General features: G+C 37.8%; 2 protein-coding genes across 2 annotated transcripts; both read right to left on the bottom strand.

Annotated features, from left to right (window-relative positions):
* Positions 1 to 1209: 1209 nt before the first annotated feature.
* On the bottom strand, positions 1210 to 3963 carry LOC148140705 (putative G protein-coupled receptor 139). Its single transcript, XM_087979088.1, has 2 exons — positions 3894 to 3963; positions 1210 to 2132 (listed from the first exon to the last, which is right to left on the bottom strand). The coding sequence occupies exons 1-2, from the start codon at positions 3961 to 3963 to the stop codon at positions 1210 to 1212; spliced, it is 993 nt and encodes a 330-aa protein (XP_087835214.1).
* Positions 3964 to 7309: 3346 nt separating this feature from the next.
* LOC148140704 (putative G protein-coupled receptor 139) lies at positions 7310 to 16871 on the bottom strand. The gene is made up of 4 exons (XM_087979015.1): positions 16802 to 16871; positions 11359 to 12256; positions 8223 to 8345; positions 7310 to 7487 (listed from the first exon to the last, which is right to left on the bottom strand). Exons 1-4 carry the CDS (start codon positions 16869 to 16871, stop codon positions 7310 to 7312), a joined length of 1269 nt encoding a protein of 422 aa, XP_087835141.1.
* Positions 16872 to 17340: the final 469 nt, after the last annotated feature.

Raw genomic sequence — 17340 nt, 5'->3', positions numbered from 1 at the left:
CATGGTCAGTTACAAGATGGATTAGCTTTTATCCATGAAGTAGCACAAAAGATAAACTGAAACCGAGCAATTGAAGTGCTACAAAATCCTTTGCAGGTAAAGACTTTGGCCTTGTGCCAGGAATTGTCGTGATTTATCTCCAACAAATCTTTCATTTCTGATTTCTGTGCACTGAGTAGACATGAACGAACTTCAATAAGTGTGGCATTGGAAAAGAACAGCAGGTCAGACAGCACGAAAAGAGAAGGAGAGTTGACATTTTGGTTTTCAGCCCTTGATCAGGAATAAATTTATAGTGAGAATATAGTGAGGATTATGTCACAAATTACGTGAAAATGTTGAAAGGACGGGGCAGAAACGAGCTCAATGGGTCGGATTGTTTGAGTAAAAGAGCGTCCATTTACAATTGAGATAGGATGAGTTTCTCCATGAAAGTGCTGCAAAGTTTTTAATCCACATGCCATGGCACTGTATAGAGGAAGCTCGATCATCTGGATGAAATGGGTCGGCACTGTTTTGTGTGCGTAATTGATTATTGAGTTAATTGATTTTCCCTGGGGCTCGGAGTTTTCTGTGAGGTCTGCTCCCCGTTCAGGAGACGAGGCAAAAGTACACTGAGCGTGAAACCCCGCCCCATCCGTTCGCACCGCCTGCCCGCCCCACCCAATATGTTCCAAACCTGCCCCACCGCCCTCTCCCAAATCCCGTCCACTCCGACCCGGTCCCTGCCTGCCCCCAACACCATCTAACCTCTTCCCGCAATCGGCCCCCAACCCCGTAGCACCAACACCACTCCCCGTCCATCCCCACCCAACGTCCGACCCCCATTTGCATCGATATTTTGCGAGTTAATTGAGAAGAACGAAAGACCCAGATAATTTCATTTCACGTTTGAAATTGTAGCAGCACTGTTCAGATCCGCACGAGTTTTAATTACTTACGATATATAGAAACAAATTGATAGATTGTACCGATTTCTTTGATCTCACCTTTAGTGAACCTACAGAGAAAGATAACAAAGGAAGAATTTGGACGGCTGCAAAATGTCGCCAAAGGGACAGAAAATGCACTGTGATTGGGAAATCATGGCAAAAGGGATATGTTGGAAAATTAGGATTTATGTATCTGGACAGGAAGAAGAGAAGGGACAGAAGATGGCACGATTTGTCGGCCCAAGGCACAAATTACTAAGATTCTAAGACTTGTCATTTAGTTCAGTGAGAAACGTAACTTACATAAATGCAATACAACAGTAAGGGGATGCATAATCATTAGCTTTAGCTCATCTCTGAATTTTCGCTGGGAAACTGCATATATAAAGGTGTTTGTGCAGCAACTCAAGGTTCTGAGAATATATCCGGATTGTTCCAGAATAGTAAATGGGTCATTGTAATTTGTTACTAAAAATTCGGCATCTGTAAACTGTACAGAAATATAGAATGAAAAAGATGCACTCCATAAAAGTACAAAATTGGCAGATATGGCCAGCAATATAATCATTGATTTTCTCCGGCTCTCCACCTCAGGGTCATCAAGATTCTGACCTTTGTTCTTTCGCCAGAGCCCCCTTCTGACAGTGTTTGCCTGCACTATGTGCCTGATAGTTACTGCATTCAATAGTAATATCAAAACAAAAGGAAGAAACGGGGTTAAAATAGTTTCCAACCACCAATACGCTATCCATACTGGTAACGTGTGGAAACTTGTTTTCACACCACAGGACCACGGTAAGTTATCAATTATTTCACGAGGTTTGAATATAAAATAGAGTGGCATGGTCTGTAAGATGCTCAAAGAAAATATCACTGCCATAACCACATTTGCACTTTTGACAGTACAATAGCTTGTTCGGAGCTTTTGACAACAAATAGCGACATATCGATCAAAGGTGAATGCGACAGTAAACCAGACAGACCAGTCAACAGAAACCAGATACAGGGCGATGTTAAGGCTGCAAATTGGGGTGTAGTTGAGGAATGAATGTGGAAAATAAGAATCCTTAATCTCATATAGTATTACAGCAAATAGAAGCAAAGATAAATCCGCAGCTGCCATGCCCACCAGGTATCGAGTGACACATTTGGAGAGGTCACAACGTCCACGCCAAAGAATCGTAATTGTTGCCACATTAGCTGAAAGGAACCAAAGAAAAAAAATGTCACTCTTACCATAGTGAGTTATTAATCAGTGAACATTTATGCTCTTTAAGGAATCAAGTGTGGTTTATTCTGGTGCTTACACTTCTGTGAGAGCTTCAAAATAATGAAATCAGATGAAATAGTTTTGTTCTCTGGAAAGACTGTTCCCATGATTTTCTACGAGTAAAAGGGCGAAAATGTTAATTTCAATCGATAATGTGTCCACAACCCAAGGATATTCAATGACTTCAGATTGCTTTGTATTGATCTGGTTAACGTTAAATGAGTTCGATCATTTCTGACTGCAGCCTATTGATATTTGTATCAATTTCCATAGTTGAACTTAGAACGTATCCGATATTCCAGAAGCTTCTCCATTTGAAAGATGCTACTAGGCAATTGAATAAACAAACCCACACTTGGCAATTATAAATACCCCACTTTCTGGTTTTGTAAAGGAAAGGCAAAACGTTGATGATATGCTTTATTAAAGACTGATGGTAAAATTTAAAAAAGAGGACGTTTTATCGACGGCATAAAAATGGCAAAGGAAACCCATTACAATATACCTGTGACTTAATGCAGAATGTTGAGATCATGTGAACCAATACGTTCCTTGTTACTCTGAAATTCTCAATAGTGTTTTTAGGATTCTCCAGATATGTAAGAGACCCGAGTGAAAACTGAAGACCTGCCTTTTATGAAATCATAAAACAGACAGCCACTTCCTGTGCAACAATGGAAAAGCCCATACAGATGAAACATCTTCACGGAAATATCCAATCAGCATGGTGTAACTGAAAGATCCAGCTGGTGATATACGCAGTTCAGTAAAGAACTCATGAGGATTTTAAAAAAGCCGAAAATTGCGTGGTTTCATTTCAGCAGAGTTGAAATAAGTGGACAAAGTAGATCAAACTGATAGAGTGTTTTGTTCAGGCCCCACATGGATGACTGTCAAATACACACGCCTGAACTATATAGGTTACATCTGCAAACAGGTGTTCTGCTGCAGTGTTAGACTCCAGTTCTAAGTCAGTACATCCACATTCTAATCTCACCTGTACTGGAGGCTAGTGACAACATGATCAAAAGACTTAAATGAAGGAAAAGTATTAAGTTTAAGCTGCTTTGAAGACAGTGTTTGTTTTACAAGCTAAAAGAAGTATGTAGATTCACTTGTTTCAAAGATCAGCTATAGTGAATAGTATAAATTCATTCAAGGTAAAACTGTGTAAACAAGTCGCTGACTGAAGTGGAATTTGTTGATCTCATTCCCCTGCTCATGTGCTCGAAATATGTTGCATTCCTCATAAAATGCGAAAAACAATCACAGTAGCTCCAGCAGCTTCTCTGAGGAGTGGAGTAAAATTCTAGACTGAGGTCGATTTCTTTCAGGAAATGTGACACTTGCTCTTTCTCACTTCTCCCTTAGCACATTCTTTTAGACAATCTGAGTATCTATAACAATCTAAAGTTTACATTTACTCTTCCAAAAGCGAAGGTAAATTTAATATGTCAACTTCTGTCAACAAATGAAAATAAAATACAGGTGACATTCCAACATTGGAATAGATAATATTGCCAGTTAAATCAATCGAGTTGAGATGTAAAAGTTGTTGTTGTTTGGTGAATGATAGCAATTACTTTCTGCACATCAAACACTTTAAAAACGAAGCATCTGATCGTCAGCAGGAGCTGTGATCGCATTAAATAGAATTAACAACAATTAACAACGGATTTTCAGAGACATACCCGGGATGCCGACGGTTGCAAGAATAGGGTAATAAATACGTTCTATGTGTATGATAATCGGTTGTTCCATTGCTGCACTGAAAGTAGCTGTTTTACGATTCTATGCAGGCAGGTATTCAGTGTTCGCAAGGATTTCTTATACGTCTGCAGAATCCTCAAAGGACTATTGCAGAATTCCACAATGACTGGCATTAGTTTCAACTTTTTGAACAATCGCATTGAGCATGAGTCATTTTCACTTCGACTGTCTTGAGAATATTTGCTTCATTACATCACCTTCAAATATGAGATCTTAGAAAGTTGTTGTGGTTGTATTTTTGATTTCACCTATTTTAATCCCTCTCCTTGAAAAACAGCGTTAGAGGGATTTGAACCTGAAGGTTAGTTTGATATTACAGTAGGATGAAAGGTCGGCAAAACATCGAGGGTTGAAGAGCTTGCACGGTGCTGTAATGTTCAATGTTCTATGTTCTATTTTGAATAAACATTCAGATTTGTGGAGTGTCCGTGGCAATTGGTTGCTTAAAAATAAGGAGCATACTCTGGTGCCTTGAACACAAAATAAATCTGTTGAAGGACATATTTGAGATACGTGAGATTGAAGCTTCCAAAATTATGTCCAGAAGGTGGTATACAGTATGTTAAACAGTGTGAAAGCGATGAACTGACATATTGCAATATTCGAGATGTTGACACGATTAAATATAGGAACTAGTCTGTTGTGATCTCGGCTCCTCACAAAAAATATTAGATGTGAAATTTACCAAACACCTGGAAGTCTCAGCCCATTCTTGTTAACTTCCATAATTGCCAAACAAAATGGATCAGAGCATTGTGTACGCAATTGAAGTGGTGTGATCCATTGAAGTCTTGCACCGCATGATAACTTTTTGTATACAGAAAGAAAGTATGGAATTGTCATGTCATCTGGAATTAAAATGCAGTTGCTGTGTTCATTTGTTGTCTTTTTGCTGCAACCTCCTGCCAAAATACTGTTCTTTTTTGATTTACATTGCATGATTACATTTTCAAAAAGTTAATATCACTTCTAAATTCAAATTATTTATTCCATGATTCCGAGTTACTTTGCTGTCATGCCAGCAATAATGGCCACAGTGCAAGTTGCCACTGAGTCAAGCAAACCAATGCTCGCCTTTATTTTCATTTAGAAATCAATTTCCAATTCAATTACATTCTCGTGAATTTGTCATCTTAGCGTTAAGGCGAAATTCACGGGTAATATGGAATTAAATCTTATAATCTCAATCTTAAAATCATGTGGCAGGTCACGACCCTGTAATTCGTGGCAACAGAGGGATTGGAGGAGACTATTCAGCAACAGATTATGTTTAATTAATTCACTGCTGTCGAATCTGTAAATCATATGTATATATTACTTATAATCATAAAATTATTATATTAATTATTCTACTAAGTACAATATTAAAGTTTGGGCGGGGTGGGAGGTGCAATGGCCTTGTGATCTTTTCGCTAGCTCCCAATCCAGAGATCCAAGCAATTTTCTGGGGGACTACTTTAAAGTCCTGGCATGGCAGATATTGGATTTTGAATTCGATGGATATCTAGAATTAAAGCTAACGATGACCAAGAATCCGTTGTCGATTTTTAGAAACACTCATTTGGTTCACAAATGTCCTTTAGGAAGAAAACTGTCATCCTGACCTGGTCTGGCATACATGTTATTTAGGTCTACAGGAATGTGGTGACTCTAAAATTTCCTTTGGGCAATTAGTAATTGGAGACGGTCTTGCTAGTGCCAGTGAATTATGTGAATGAAAAAAAAAACTGTAAATTTCGTTTGCAGTAATTTATAATTTTGCTACATATTTAAAGAACACAATATGCAGTGATGGCGGAAAAAATCGTTCACTGACCATCACTGGGCCTAGCGAATAGCAACTTGTTCCAAATGAGGTATTAAGATAGCTTAGGACATGCTACTTAGAGCAGAGTGTACCTATTTTGCTGAAGTGTGTGTCGAGTCGAGTTTGGTGCATTGACACTGTCAGTGAGGTCGAGCGAGTTTTCTGCCATGTGTGAACAAACTCTCGGTTTATCTGCAACTTGAGCCCTGAAAGGAGCAACGTGCCACGCTGTGTTTCCTAAACAACTGGCGACTCACTGAAGATCGCAGAAGTGAACGAAATCCTTGGTGGTGTCACTATTTTTAATAGGCTGATGTGCAGCTGGACAAGCAGGATTTCCCGATGCAGGGCTTTTCGCCTGAAGCGTCAATTTTCCTGCTCCTCGGATGCTGCCTGACCTACTTCGCTCTTCCAGAACCACACTATCGACTCTAATCTCAAGCATCTGCAATCCTCACTTTAACCTCGACAAGCACGGTCAATCTGCAGTGACAGACAGAGGGTTTTTTTTCCTATCTTACGTTAAGAACTTGGAGATCCAGCTGAAACTGAATGGTGGACAGTTAGATTTTCTCAAGAGGAGCTGTGGAAGAAGTGCCATCGTGCTATGCCATTCTGTTCCGAGCTTGTTCGCCATGTAGGATTTGTCTCAGCGCTTTGAAAAAAATGCCCAGACCTATTGGAAAAGGTTCAACGTCAGTTTGCGCTCTGCCAAAATGACATTACGTCTCTCTGTTAACTGACACTCCATCTGTGCCTCATATTGCACCAGTTCCTCACCAAGTCTTGTGTTTTGCTACTATCGCTAATCTATATCGCATATTCCCCCCACAAACTACCTAATCCAAACTTGAAATATTACTCATTCGGCACGTTTTCTGCTCTGCCTACTTGTTCACTTGTTAAGCCTCTGCTCCGGAACAACTTCAACAGCGAAACCACTTGATCTAATCTTCCATAAAGATGTTTGATTTTTATTCCATGTCCATAATCCCGATATTAGGACAATCAGTGTCAAAATGGATTGTGTGCTGCCTGTCATTCGGATGCTGATTCTGACTGCCCAAAACAGGAGTTCCACTTCACTTGATGCAGCAGAAAACCCGAAGCAAGTGTTGTTTCCTCATCACTGGACAAAGGCCTGCTGGCAAGCATGACAAGCTCCAATATTTTATGGTTATGCTAACGTCAATAAAGTCAGCAATAAGTGAGCCAGGTATCGCTGGCTGAGTGAGGAAAATGAAAACAGCCAAACAAGTTTAATCAGTGATTTTATGACGATTCAAAAAGACTTAGAATCGGTGAATGCTATGACATCAAGATGTAGCCTGGTTCAGACCATTACTTCATTGGCTGCCCTGAGTGCAAAGTGCCATTGCTGAAGGACTACAATTGTGGATGTGGATGCAGCCCGAGCTGAAGCATTGAAGATTAATACCATTTTACAAATGTATTCCACATGTACCCTGAGGTGTCTTAGTGATTGGCACATGCTGGAAATCATTGTCCAAGAAGGGGTGGTGTATGTGATCAGTGCCCTTGAAGGTTTCTGGAGATATTTGTGCCTGGTGAATTCCGCTTGAATGCCACTTGAACGAATATCATTTGGAGCAAGTGGTGATTAGGATCCATCAGCAACCTTCTCTGGCTTCCAACTGGAATTTTCCGGATAGGTAGTTTACATGTTGAGTTTGGTAAAGCATGCAATCTGAATGATAAACACGCATTCAACTAAAATAAGTGCTTCACTTTGGAAATCATTGATCGGTTTCAAATGTTTAGTCTTTAGCTTGTGCAAATTGGGGAAATTGCCATGAGATTATATCGTGCACAATTCTATAACTCAGCTCGCCATAGCCTACGTCGCTGAGAATTTAGTGTGGTTCTGCATGTTACATGTTCATAATAAGAGAGAGAGAGAGAGATTGCATCATTGAAATTTTCTGGCCACATACAAATGATGCAGATTTTTGGGGAAACTTAAATAATTTAATTTATTCTCTGTCATATAACAGAGCGTCAGGGTATTATGATGATGAAACACTATGGTTAAAAATAAATGTTGTGCATTGAAAGAGCAACAATGTTGCCAATTTTAGTAAGAAACAGTCTGCGTTTTATTTTGCTGTACCCTGGAGACTATTTAGCAGAAATTTTCAGATTTGACAGTTGAAGCACTAGACAGCGAGGTTTCGACTAGACTCTCAAGTTACTGGGACTGGTAATTATTTTGCTTATTTGTTCACTTCAGAGAGTCCTAATCACTTTCTTTAGGTAATTTCTAAATTTTGTCTGTGTCACTGCGTAAATGCCTCCGTTAGTGTAACAACAGAAAAGCTGAACAATTTTATTCGAATTTGCTGCAATGGTCGTAGTCACTGTCGTCAAATTTGTTCACAGAATTTGACAGATATCTTCCAATAAATTAAAACCACAAGATTACGTTCTGAGCCGCATTTCAATAGCTCTCCTATGGCTCAATTCCTCTGCATCTTTCGTATTTTTCTGACTGTAGTTGACAATAACATATGACTGATGGCAGACGTAAGCCATCTGAGCGGGCTCACTGTAGCACGTAAGGTTTAAAAAAGAAAACCAGTGCATTATGTATTACTTTTATTGATTTATTTACACAAGAAGATGCAATGTTATGCAAAATAAAGAGCCCATAAATTGTTGCTATGATCACGATTTTTTTCCTGTGGATTATTTGATTCTTGGATTTTGGAGTCACATGAAAATAGATATTCAAAGCTGAACGCGATTGTAGAAATAGTCAGAGTAAATAATTATATTAGACGTGAGGACATAATTAAAGGAACACAGAAAAGTGTAATTCAAAATGTAATTTCGGACAATGTTCTTTTATTCAAAAAATAATTATTTCAGATAATTGAAAGAGTAGATCTGCTGCTGCCAATGGCCGGAGTATAACTCTCGAAACATTTAGAAAGACGACTAATCTGACAACGAAGGAAAACAATTGACAGCTTATCCACCCAATAACGATAAAATAAGGAAAAGTCATAATTTTCTGTATAAGATGGTCAATTAGTCGAAGAAAACAGTCATGAATCACATCAAAATATTTTGACGTAAGAGTTACGATGTTTGTGAGATATGCTAATTTATATCAACTAGCGTAATGAAAACAAATGCCCACGTCATAGGACCATGTGCAGAATCATTTTTTTGCGATAATTCATGGGATGAGAACATTACTGGATAGGTCAGCATATAATGTCTATCCGTAATTTCCCAGTGCGTAGTTAAGAGTCAACCACATTTCAGTGGATCTAGAGTCACCTGTAAGCCAAAAATAAATTGAATTCAAACTCCACGATCTTTCATTAGACTATCGGATTACCAGGCTCTGGGCCATATGGGGTAATGCAAGTTGAGTGGTAGAAATGGTGGAGCGTTTTTCGATGAAGATCACCTACCCACATTATGTGCATATTTTGGAAGCGGTTGTTTAGAGTTTCCAATTGATGCTCATTTTTCCTCGTTAAACGCTCTTTATTCGCAGTTCACCTCACCACTAGCTGTGACCTTATGAAACTCACTGTGCAAACTATTGGTTAGAAAGGCTCTTGTGGAATGATGGGAATGTCTCTAACTTGAGCCAAAACGGTCTGGATCATTTACCACAAGCATCAGAGGTGCGTCAAAGCACATATGTGCAGATTGATTAAAAATATCCAGACCAGCTGTCGTTAAAATACCACGTGGAAACCAGAATATGTTTTTGGCGTGTTCAAATCGCCACTTGCTGAGGAAGACCGCAACATTGGCACCAATATTGTGACATGCTACTTGTCCATCAACCACATGTAATTTTCATACATGAACATTGGCATGTTCATATGAACTAACCTTTTTGAACACTTATGAATTACAGGGCACTTCTGGAATTCAGCCACTGAAGAATGTGCACAATCAACTATCAGTGCAAACGGCCAGCAAGGAAACTTTGTGCACAAGGAAATGTATCCAGCTTAATAATGGGGCTAGACTGCATCCCTGAACGTTTTGTTCACCCTAATATCGCTCACTCGCTTTGAGCCTGACAATATAATCAAAGAATTCATGCCTTGTGTTTCGTTGTTTCCAATTTAAAAATTGTATTTGTATCTGTTGAAAATTCGACATGTGTATTTCAATCACATTTCAATAATAATCTTAGTGAATGTACAGAAAGTTTGTGACGCTGAGGTACATAAGAATCACTTTCAATTATCTGTTGAAAAGTTCCAATGCATTGTTTTGAAAGCTTGAAGATTGTCGTCGTTTCAGCATTACAGGAGTTGGGCATAGGGAAAATCTCGAAGTCGCATGACATTTGACTCTGTGGGAATTAATTAAGAGATCGATATGCCCAAGAAATGATAACCCAGGGGCCAAAGCAATTTGAAAATATTCCTAACTTTAAAATACTGTTGGAGGGCTGGAAAAGGTCTTACGGTCTTATTGTAATAGTTACCCAATTATGTTTGCAGAAACATGTTGCCTGGTGCCTCAATAAGTTTTAAACAGATATGTCTACATATCACTGATCACCTCACAATTGTCTTTACATTTACTCCTTATTTAATCATTGCAATGGACAAGGCATAGAATAGCTGGTGACTGAAGAGACAACTCTTCAACGATAGTGAGCATATTTTCTAATTGAACTGTACAGACGTGTACACGTTTCTGGAGCAGGTATAACTTAAATCTGAATCAATTGACTCAGCATTAGGGACAAAACTACACTACGACAAAGCTCCTTCCAATTGATGTTAATTGGATCAAGGGATTTCTTTTCCTTGAAAATTCAACATGTCCTACAGAGAGAAATCGCACAGACAATGGAAAAAAGGTCTTTTATTGATGTGTTTGCTGTTTCTTTGTGATTATATCTACAGATTATCTGTTTAACCTTCAAGAGTATATTTGTAACTGTCGACAGTATGTGTTAAATGATATGTAAATTACCACCTCAATGTAGCACAAGTCAGTGGCAGCTGCATTTCTCATAAGGCATCACTATCACAATGAGTTTACTGCGTCTTTACAGAAATTATCAACATCAATATAACATTTGTTACCTATATTTCTGATTTAAATTATTTGAACGTATACTAATGGGAACAGGGATTACACTGACAATGAAACGCTAAAACTTGTACATGGATTGGAAACAGTGTATCATCTGGGAGTAATCCATTTAGACTTTAAATTAACAACAACATTAAACAACCTCATAGGTAAAACAAAGAAAATCATGCAAATCACCACATTTAATTCCAACGCACATGAACAATCAAAAAAGTATATATTTCTGTGCCAATCCATGTTAACAAAATGTTTCTGTTTAGATTTGGTGGGAATGGATTGGGGGAAAGAAGCACATTTTACTTGCATCCAACAAACAACATGTGTGAAAGCAAGAGAGTAGCCAATTTTAAAGCATTTATCGACTTGTCTTGTCAATACCTCACAGCAAAAGAAACCTGGTACCAGTGTATAATGAGATGTAATTTGATAAGATTATGATCTTTATTATCTGGTTTCTGTGAAATTATTTGTCTAACTTATGTGAAAAAGGCATTGCAGCCACAGGACATTTAATCATACTCTTTAACTCTTCTTTGCTCTTCTGGGAAACAGCATAAATAAACGTATTTGTACAGCAGCTCAAAGTTCTCAATATATATCCAGATTGTTCAAGAATAGTAAATGGGTCGTTGTAATCTGCTACTAACAATTGCGCACCTGTAAATTGCACAGATACATAAGATACTAATGTTATAATCCATAAAATTATGAAGTTGCCAGATATAGCAAGCAATATAATCATTGACTTTCTGCGGGTCTCCATTTCTGGATCTTTGCAATTCTGATCACCAGATTTTCCTCGGAGTGCACGTCGGATTCTGTTAGCCTGTTGAATATGTTTGATGGTCATTGCATTAAACAATATTATCAGAACAAATGGGACAAATGGAGTTAAAATCGTGTCCAGCCACCAAAATGCCTGCCAGATGGGTAATGTATAGAAGCTCGCTTTGATGGAGCAGGACCATGGTACATTATCAATTATTTCTCGGGGTTCAACTGCAAAATAGCCCGGAACAGACTGTAAACTGCTCAGAGAGCAAACCACTGCAATAACCACAGTTGCTGTTTTAACGGTACAGTAGGTTGTTCGCAGCTTTTGGCAAGAAATGGCCACAAATCGATCGAAGGTGAAGGCGACTGTTAACCAGACAGAACAATCAACTGAAGCCATAATCAGGAATATGTTCACGCAGCAAATCGGTGTGTAGTTGAAGAATGAATACGGAAAATATGAATCCTTAATCTCGTACAATATTACGTCGAATACCATTACAGATAAATCTGCGACTGCCATGGCAACTAGGTATTGGGTGATGCATTTGGAGAGGTTGCAACGTCCACGGGAAAGAATCACAATTGTTACAATGTTAGCTGCAAACAAGCATAAAACTAGTTTGTAATTCTGACAAAAAAAACAAGAAAATCAGTCGACACTGACTTTCATTGCAAAAATATATGCAGTTCGCATTGGACTTGATGAATTTAAGATATCCATTAGAAGAATGATACTGGTCGAATATTGACTTCATTCAACATCAATCCCATAATGAAAATATTTCAACTATACAGTAACAACGCTGAAATATGAAACGAGACCTTCGCTTGATAGTGTTCATATTGATTTGGAAGGGAAGGCAATGACTTAGCGATATTATCGTAAGACTCTTATTCCAGAGACACAAGTAATGGTCTGGGAATCGGGCTCGATTCCCACCACGGCAGGTGATGTAATCTCAACTCAGTAAAATCTGGAATTTAGAGTCTAATGATGACCCTGAGTCATTTGTTGGAAAAACCCAACTGGTTCACTAAAGCCCTTTAGGGAAGGAAACTGCCATCCTTACCTGATCTGGCCTGCATGTGACTCTTAACACTCTCTGATCAATTAGCAGCTGGCAACAAAAACCGTCCAGTTCTGCCCTATTCCCATGAATGAATAAAAAATCAACACACTTAGAAGTTCAACGTTTATCTGTACTCTCTGGTAGAATGACTGATGAGTTAAGCATAACTTGTGGTCCAATGTTTGTGCAGCCAGCATTAGAGGATGATGTGATTCCACTGCAGGGGACGCAACGGAGACTTACTCAGATATTTTCTGGGCTGGAAAATTTTAACTACAAAGAGAGAATGATTAGGAGGAATCAATGATTAGAGCAAAATAAAAGAAATGGCGCAGGAGGTTCAGAAGGATCTTCAGAAGTTTTTGTTACCCGAGATTAATACCCAGTGGAAGTTGAGATTAACACCAATTGCCGATGTACTTTGTAAACCTGCAAAGACAGTACGACTTTCATGGAATCAGAGACTGTGTGCGTTTGATATCTTTCTAGAAACTCTGCACTCACTCAAGGCACTGGTCTGTCGCTAATTTCCCTTTTTTGATAACAAATTTATAACATCCTTTAAATATTGTTGACTTGGGTTTCTTAAACTTATGCTTTTAACTGAATTCACAACTTCATGGAGTTGGATTTTACATGAGATATTTGATAAGCTGCGACAAGAAACATTGTTGTGATTAATAAAAGTCTGCATCACAGGTGTGACACAGTCACATTGATAGACGATTGGGTAGATGCCCATAAGCAGAGTTAATGCATAAATTGGGCTTTATCTAATTGGTTGTCTGTGACAAGTGATGTCCTGCAGAGATCTCTGCTCGGATCTCAATTTCTTACCAAGCACATCAAGGACCTAAAGAAGGGAAGATAAGATTTCCTCGCTTAGATTTCATTACTTACAGACAGGAATAAGGATATACCTGTCGTCTCTTCGATAGACCTATGCATTTGAGCTCTCCTCTTCAAATGGCCGCGGAAGAGCTCCGGGAATGTAACTTACAGATGGTAAGTAAAGAGATCAACGTTTTTCAGGTGTGCATAGGACTGTGGAATTCGAACCTGAATGTCAAGTTCATTCGGAAATTTAGTAGACTCAAGGGATAGAATGGTCGACTTCTCATTTTGGTTATATCTGATATTCCCCACTGATACATTAAGGCGAATCATGATTCATTTCAATCGCAAGTTGCGAGGCTAATATCACTCCTGAGATCGAAGTTTTTTTTTAAACTAACAGGATTTGTACACTACGCTGAAAGGAACCAGGCCACTCACGTTTTTTTTTTTCGAGATCGTTCTTTTGTTCTGAAAGAATGGGTTTCTGTCCCTTGTTTCATTGAACAGCTTGTAAAATCCCATATCTACAAATATTGCGAGGAAACTGAAACAAATCATCCTCAGAGCTTTATAAATCTGATTTAAATCGATGTATAAATACATTCAGATAACATTCCACCACGCAGAGAAATACAACCTTTAATTGTCATGATTTCCTTCCATTTTAGTGAAAGTCATAGAGAAGTGCAAGTAGGTAAGGCGGTCGACTTTATAAACCATTTTATGACATACTTATTTTGCGCATGATTTGGACATGCCAGTGTCAGAGTAGGGTGTCTGAAGTTAAAAGTCGCACAACACCAAGTGATAATCCAACATATTTGTTTGGATGCACTAGCTTTAGAAGCGCTGAACCTTCACCCAGTGGAGCAGCGCTCAGGAAGTTAGTGCTTCCAAATACATTTGCTGGGCTATAACAGTTTATTATGCACAGTTTCCTAAACAAAAGACACAAGTTTGATATACATTTTAACTTTTGTATTGCAATTCTTTTTTTAAATCACAAAACTTATCCTTTTTTCAATGATAAGTCAGCCTGAAGGTAGCCATATTCACATAACATATTAAGTAACAATCATAACTTATCATTCACTTGCACTGGATCACGAGCTCCATTTTCCTCCCTATTGATATTGGCAGTTCCTATGCTATGAATTACCATCTGTTAACATGGTTCAAAAATTAATATTCGATGAAAAATAATCAGAAATTCTTCTTATAAGAACATGACAGAAAATATCAAGACAGAATGCGAATGAAGAATTTTGTTGATAATTACAAAATTAATACTCTATACAATAAACAGCACAAATAACAAATTTAAAAGGCTCTTTCTCCGCAATTAAATGCTTATTTTGTCACGAAATTAACGTACAAGAAATATAAATGACTGGTCGTTTCGACCCTATCTTCCCTTTCTGCAGAAATATTGCTTCAACACCAAAGCATTTGGTGTTGAAAGCCAGCTGAAATGGTCCAGCATAAAATGGTGCTGCGGAACTCAGCATAGTAGTCACTTTTTTAAGTCATCAAAGACACTGTTTCTCAAATCATTGAATCATTGTGAGTCGATCTTTGCTACAACATTTAGTTTCTGAATGTTTATATATTCAACCATATGACACATATGAGAATTGCTGCCTGAGGTTTTTTTTTGCTCATCCGTGTATGCCCTTGAAATTAGCCTATTTGAACCGATGACATTCATTTAGTTTGGGTACGTAAAATGGTGTGAGGGAGTGTGTTCCAGGACATTGATCCAGCGAGTTTGAAGCATTTCCAAGGCAGGATGATGAGTCAACTGGTGGCACGCTATTTTAGACCAGGTCAGGCATGCTCAGCAATTACTCTTACAAACTAAAAGCATTAAGAAACGTAAAAAATTGATAGTTGAACAAATTGAGCACGGACAAATCTCGTGACTCAGATGTAAGGTGCTCATTCACGTATTAGTAGTGAAATGTATATAAAAACGATATTAACAGAAGTCTTTTCCTAATGTAGAATTAAATGTCATAAGAATGAAATAAAAGAAAATCATCTTTTTGAGTTCATTGGTCGAAGCTGTATTGGAAGAATAATCACATGAGGACTGTGACATTTTTCCCCTTTTTTTACGATTAAACATAATTATTCATCCAGTTCAATTTTTTTCTGGAATTGTGAACAATGTTTTTAATTTTAATCATCACCCTTACTGTTACGCAGACGTAGATGTACTTAAGAGACTTAAAAGCAGCAGAACTATGGACACAGCAACAAGTGTTCACAGTATGTGACAATGTAACACTTGGTCGAACAACTCGATTAGCTCGTTGCCTGGAGACAAAAAAATAAATGCAAATTCGAACAATCAGTTTAAATTATACCCCTAAAAATACCAAACTTAAATCTAGTTTGAATTTATTGTATTGACAATCTTAAAATCAACAAAATAATCAGATGCTTTGAGATGAATAGACCAGGGAAAACTGAACACTTGGGAGAAGAACTGACAAGCCCCAGCGTGTAAAAGACTGCCTGAAAAAATAGCTGCCTGAAAAGTACCTTTTTTGCTCAGTAATCGGTGAAAATGAAATTCCTAAGAATAAGAAAAGAAGACACAGGTAAATCCAAATAGAAGAACCGAAAACAGCCTTGTTTTTAGATTAGAAGTGTTGTGTTGTAAATCTTAACTGTGAGTTTTATCGGACTAGTATTATAGAAGCGAGGTTAGAGTAAGGACTTGCACACATTTGTCAGGTAATTATTCTTTGTTGTACTTTAATAAATAAAGTTGTTAATTTTTACTTTAAATGGTTCTTGGCCACTCGAACATTTACCGATTACTGCACTGGATAAATATTTTCTGTTTTGCTTTTTTACAATTCAGCAGGACGATTATCCCATGTCATAATACTTGCGATGAACACACCGTATTTTTACTGGCCATCAGAGTTTTTCAAACATTTTGCAGTTTAAACTCGCAGAAGCCACTATTTCGTTAATGTATATATCTCCTTCTAAATGCACTTAAATGTGAATTCTTCCAAATTCATGAATAAGTTGTCTTGCAATTCAAATGATTCAATTTGCAGTATGATAGCTAAATGGAGACTTGACATTGGTTCATTGATGATGATAACTAATATCATGACATCAAAATTAAACAGAACATTTTGCCACAGAAGAGTTTGTTATTCACTTAAAAAGTAATCGTAACAATATTATCATTTCAATAATTTTCGCCACTTACCTGGAACCCCAACTATTGCAAGAACAGGGTAACAAATGTTTTCTATCTGTATGATTGCTGGATTTCCCATTTTCAGAAGGAATATTTTTCTCTGTCTTCGGTCTACGCAGATCTCTTGCTGTCAATTTGTCGCCTCTTTTATGCTTAGGAGAAATCTCAAGCGGCAACACAAACATTGCAAAGCAATTACAATTAGTTTGATTGTCCTGAACAAACATGTGGAAAGAAACGTGTTTACTCCTGCATCTTCAGCAATTATATTTTACAGAAATATACTCATTCTAAAAATGATGAAGTTGAGAACATTAAAGTCATCATATTTGGAAGCAAAATATTTTAACATCTGCACTCCAAAAGTAGTAGTGCAAACGTTTGAATCTGACCAGATTAAATACAAGGTTTGTGAAGGGTGAAAGTCAAAGTAAATCGACAGATTGGAGATGGATTAATGGCAATTTACTTTAAACATTTTTCTGCCTTTATTATTACATGGTAACACTATATAAGATATGTTTTCCAATCAATTACACGATTACTGT

This window comes from Chiloscyllium plagiosum, unplaced genomic scaffold, assembly GCF_037043375.1.
Source record: "Chiloscyllium plagiosum isolate Xiang-an unplaced genomic scaffold, Cpla_swu_hap1 HiC_scaffold_35, whole genome shotgun sequence".
Taxonomy (NCBI): domain Eukaryota; kingdom Metazoa; phylum Chordata; class Chondrichthyes; order Orectolobiformes; family Hemiscylliidae; genus Chiloscyllium; species Chiloscyllium plagiosum.
This window is presented reverse-complemented; position numbering and strand designations above follow the sequence as displayed.

Bases quoted from the DNA above. Each gene is read 5' to 3' on its own strand.
- LOC148140705 (XM_087979088.1), bottom strand. From the start codon at position 3,963: ATGGAACAACCGATTATCATACACATAGAACGTATTTATTACCCTATT. The intron at 2,133-3,893 runs GTATGTCTCTGA...GGTTCCTTTCAG, and splicing joins TGCAACCGTCGGCATCCCGG to CTAATGTGGCAACAATTACG.
- LOC148140704 (XM_087979015.1), bottom strand. From the start codon at position 16,871: ATGGGAAATCCAGCAATCATACAGATAGAAAACATTTGTTACCCTGTT. The intron at 8,346-11,358 runs GTTAGACAAATA...TACGTGCTACAG, and splicing joins GCAATGCCTTTTTCACATAA to TGAGCCCGCTCAGATGGCTT. The intron at 7,488-8,222 runs GTAATCTTGTGG...TTTATCATTCAG, and splicing joins ATTGAAATGCGGCTCAGAAC to ATTGCATGCTTTACCAAACT.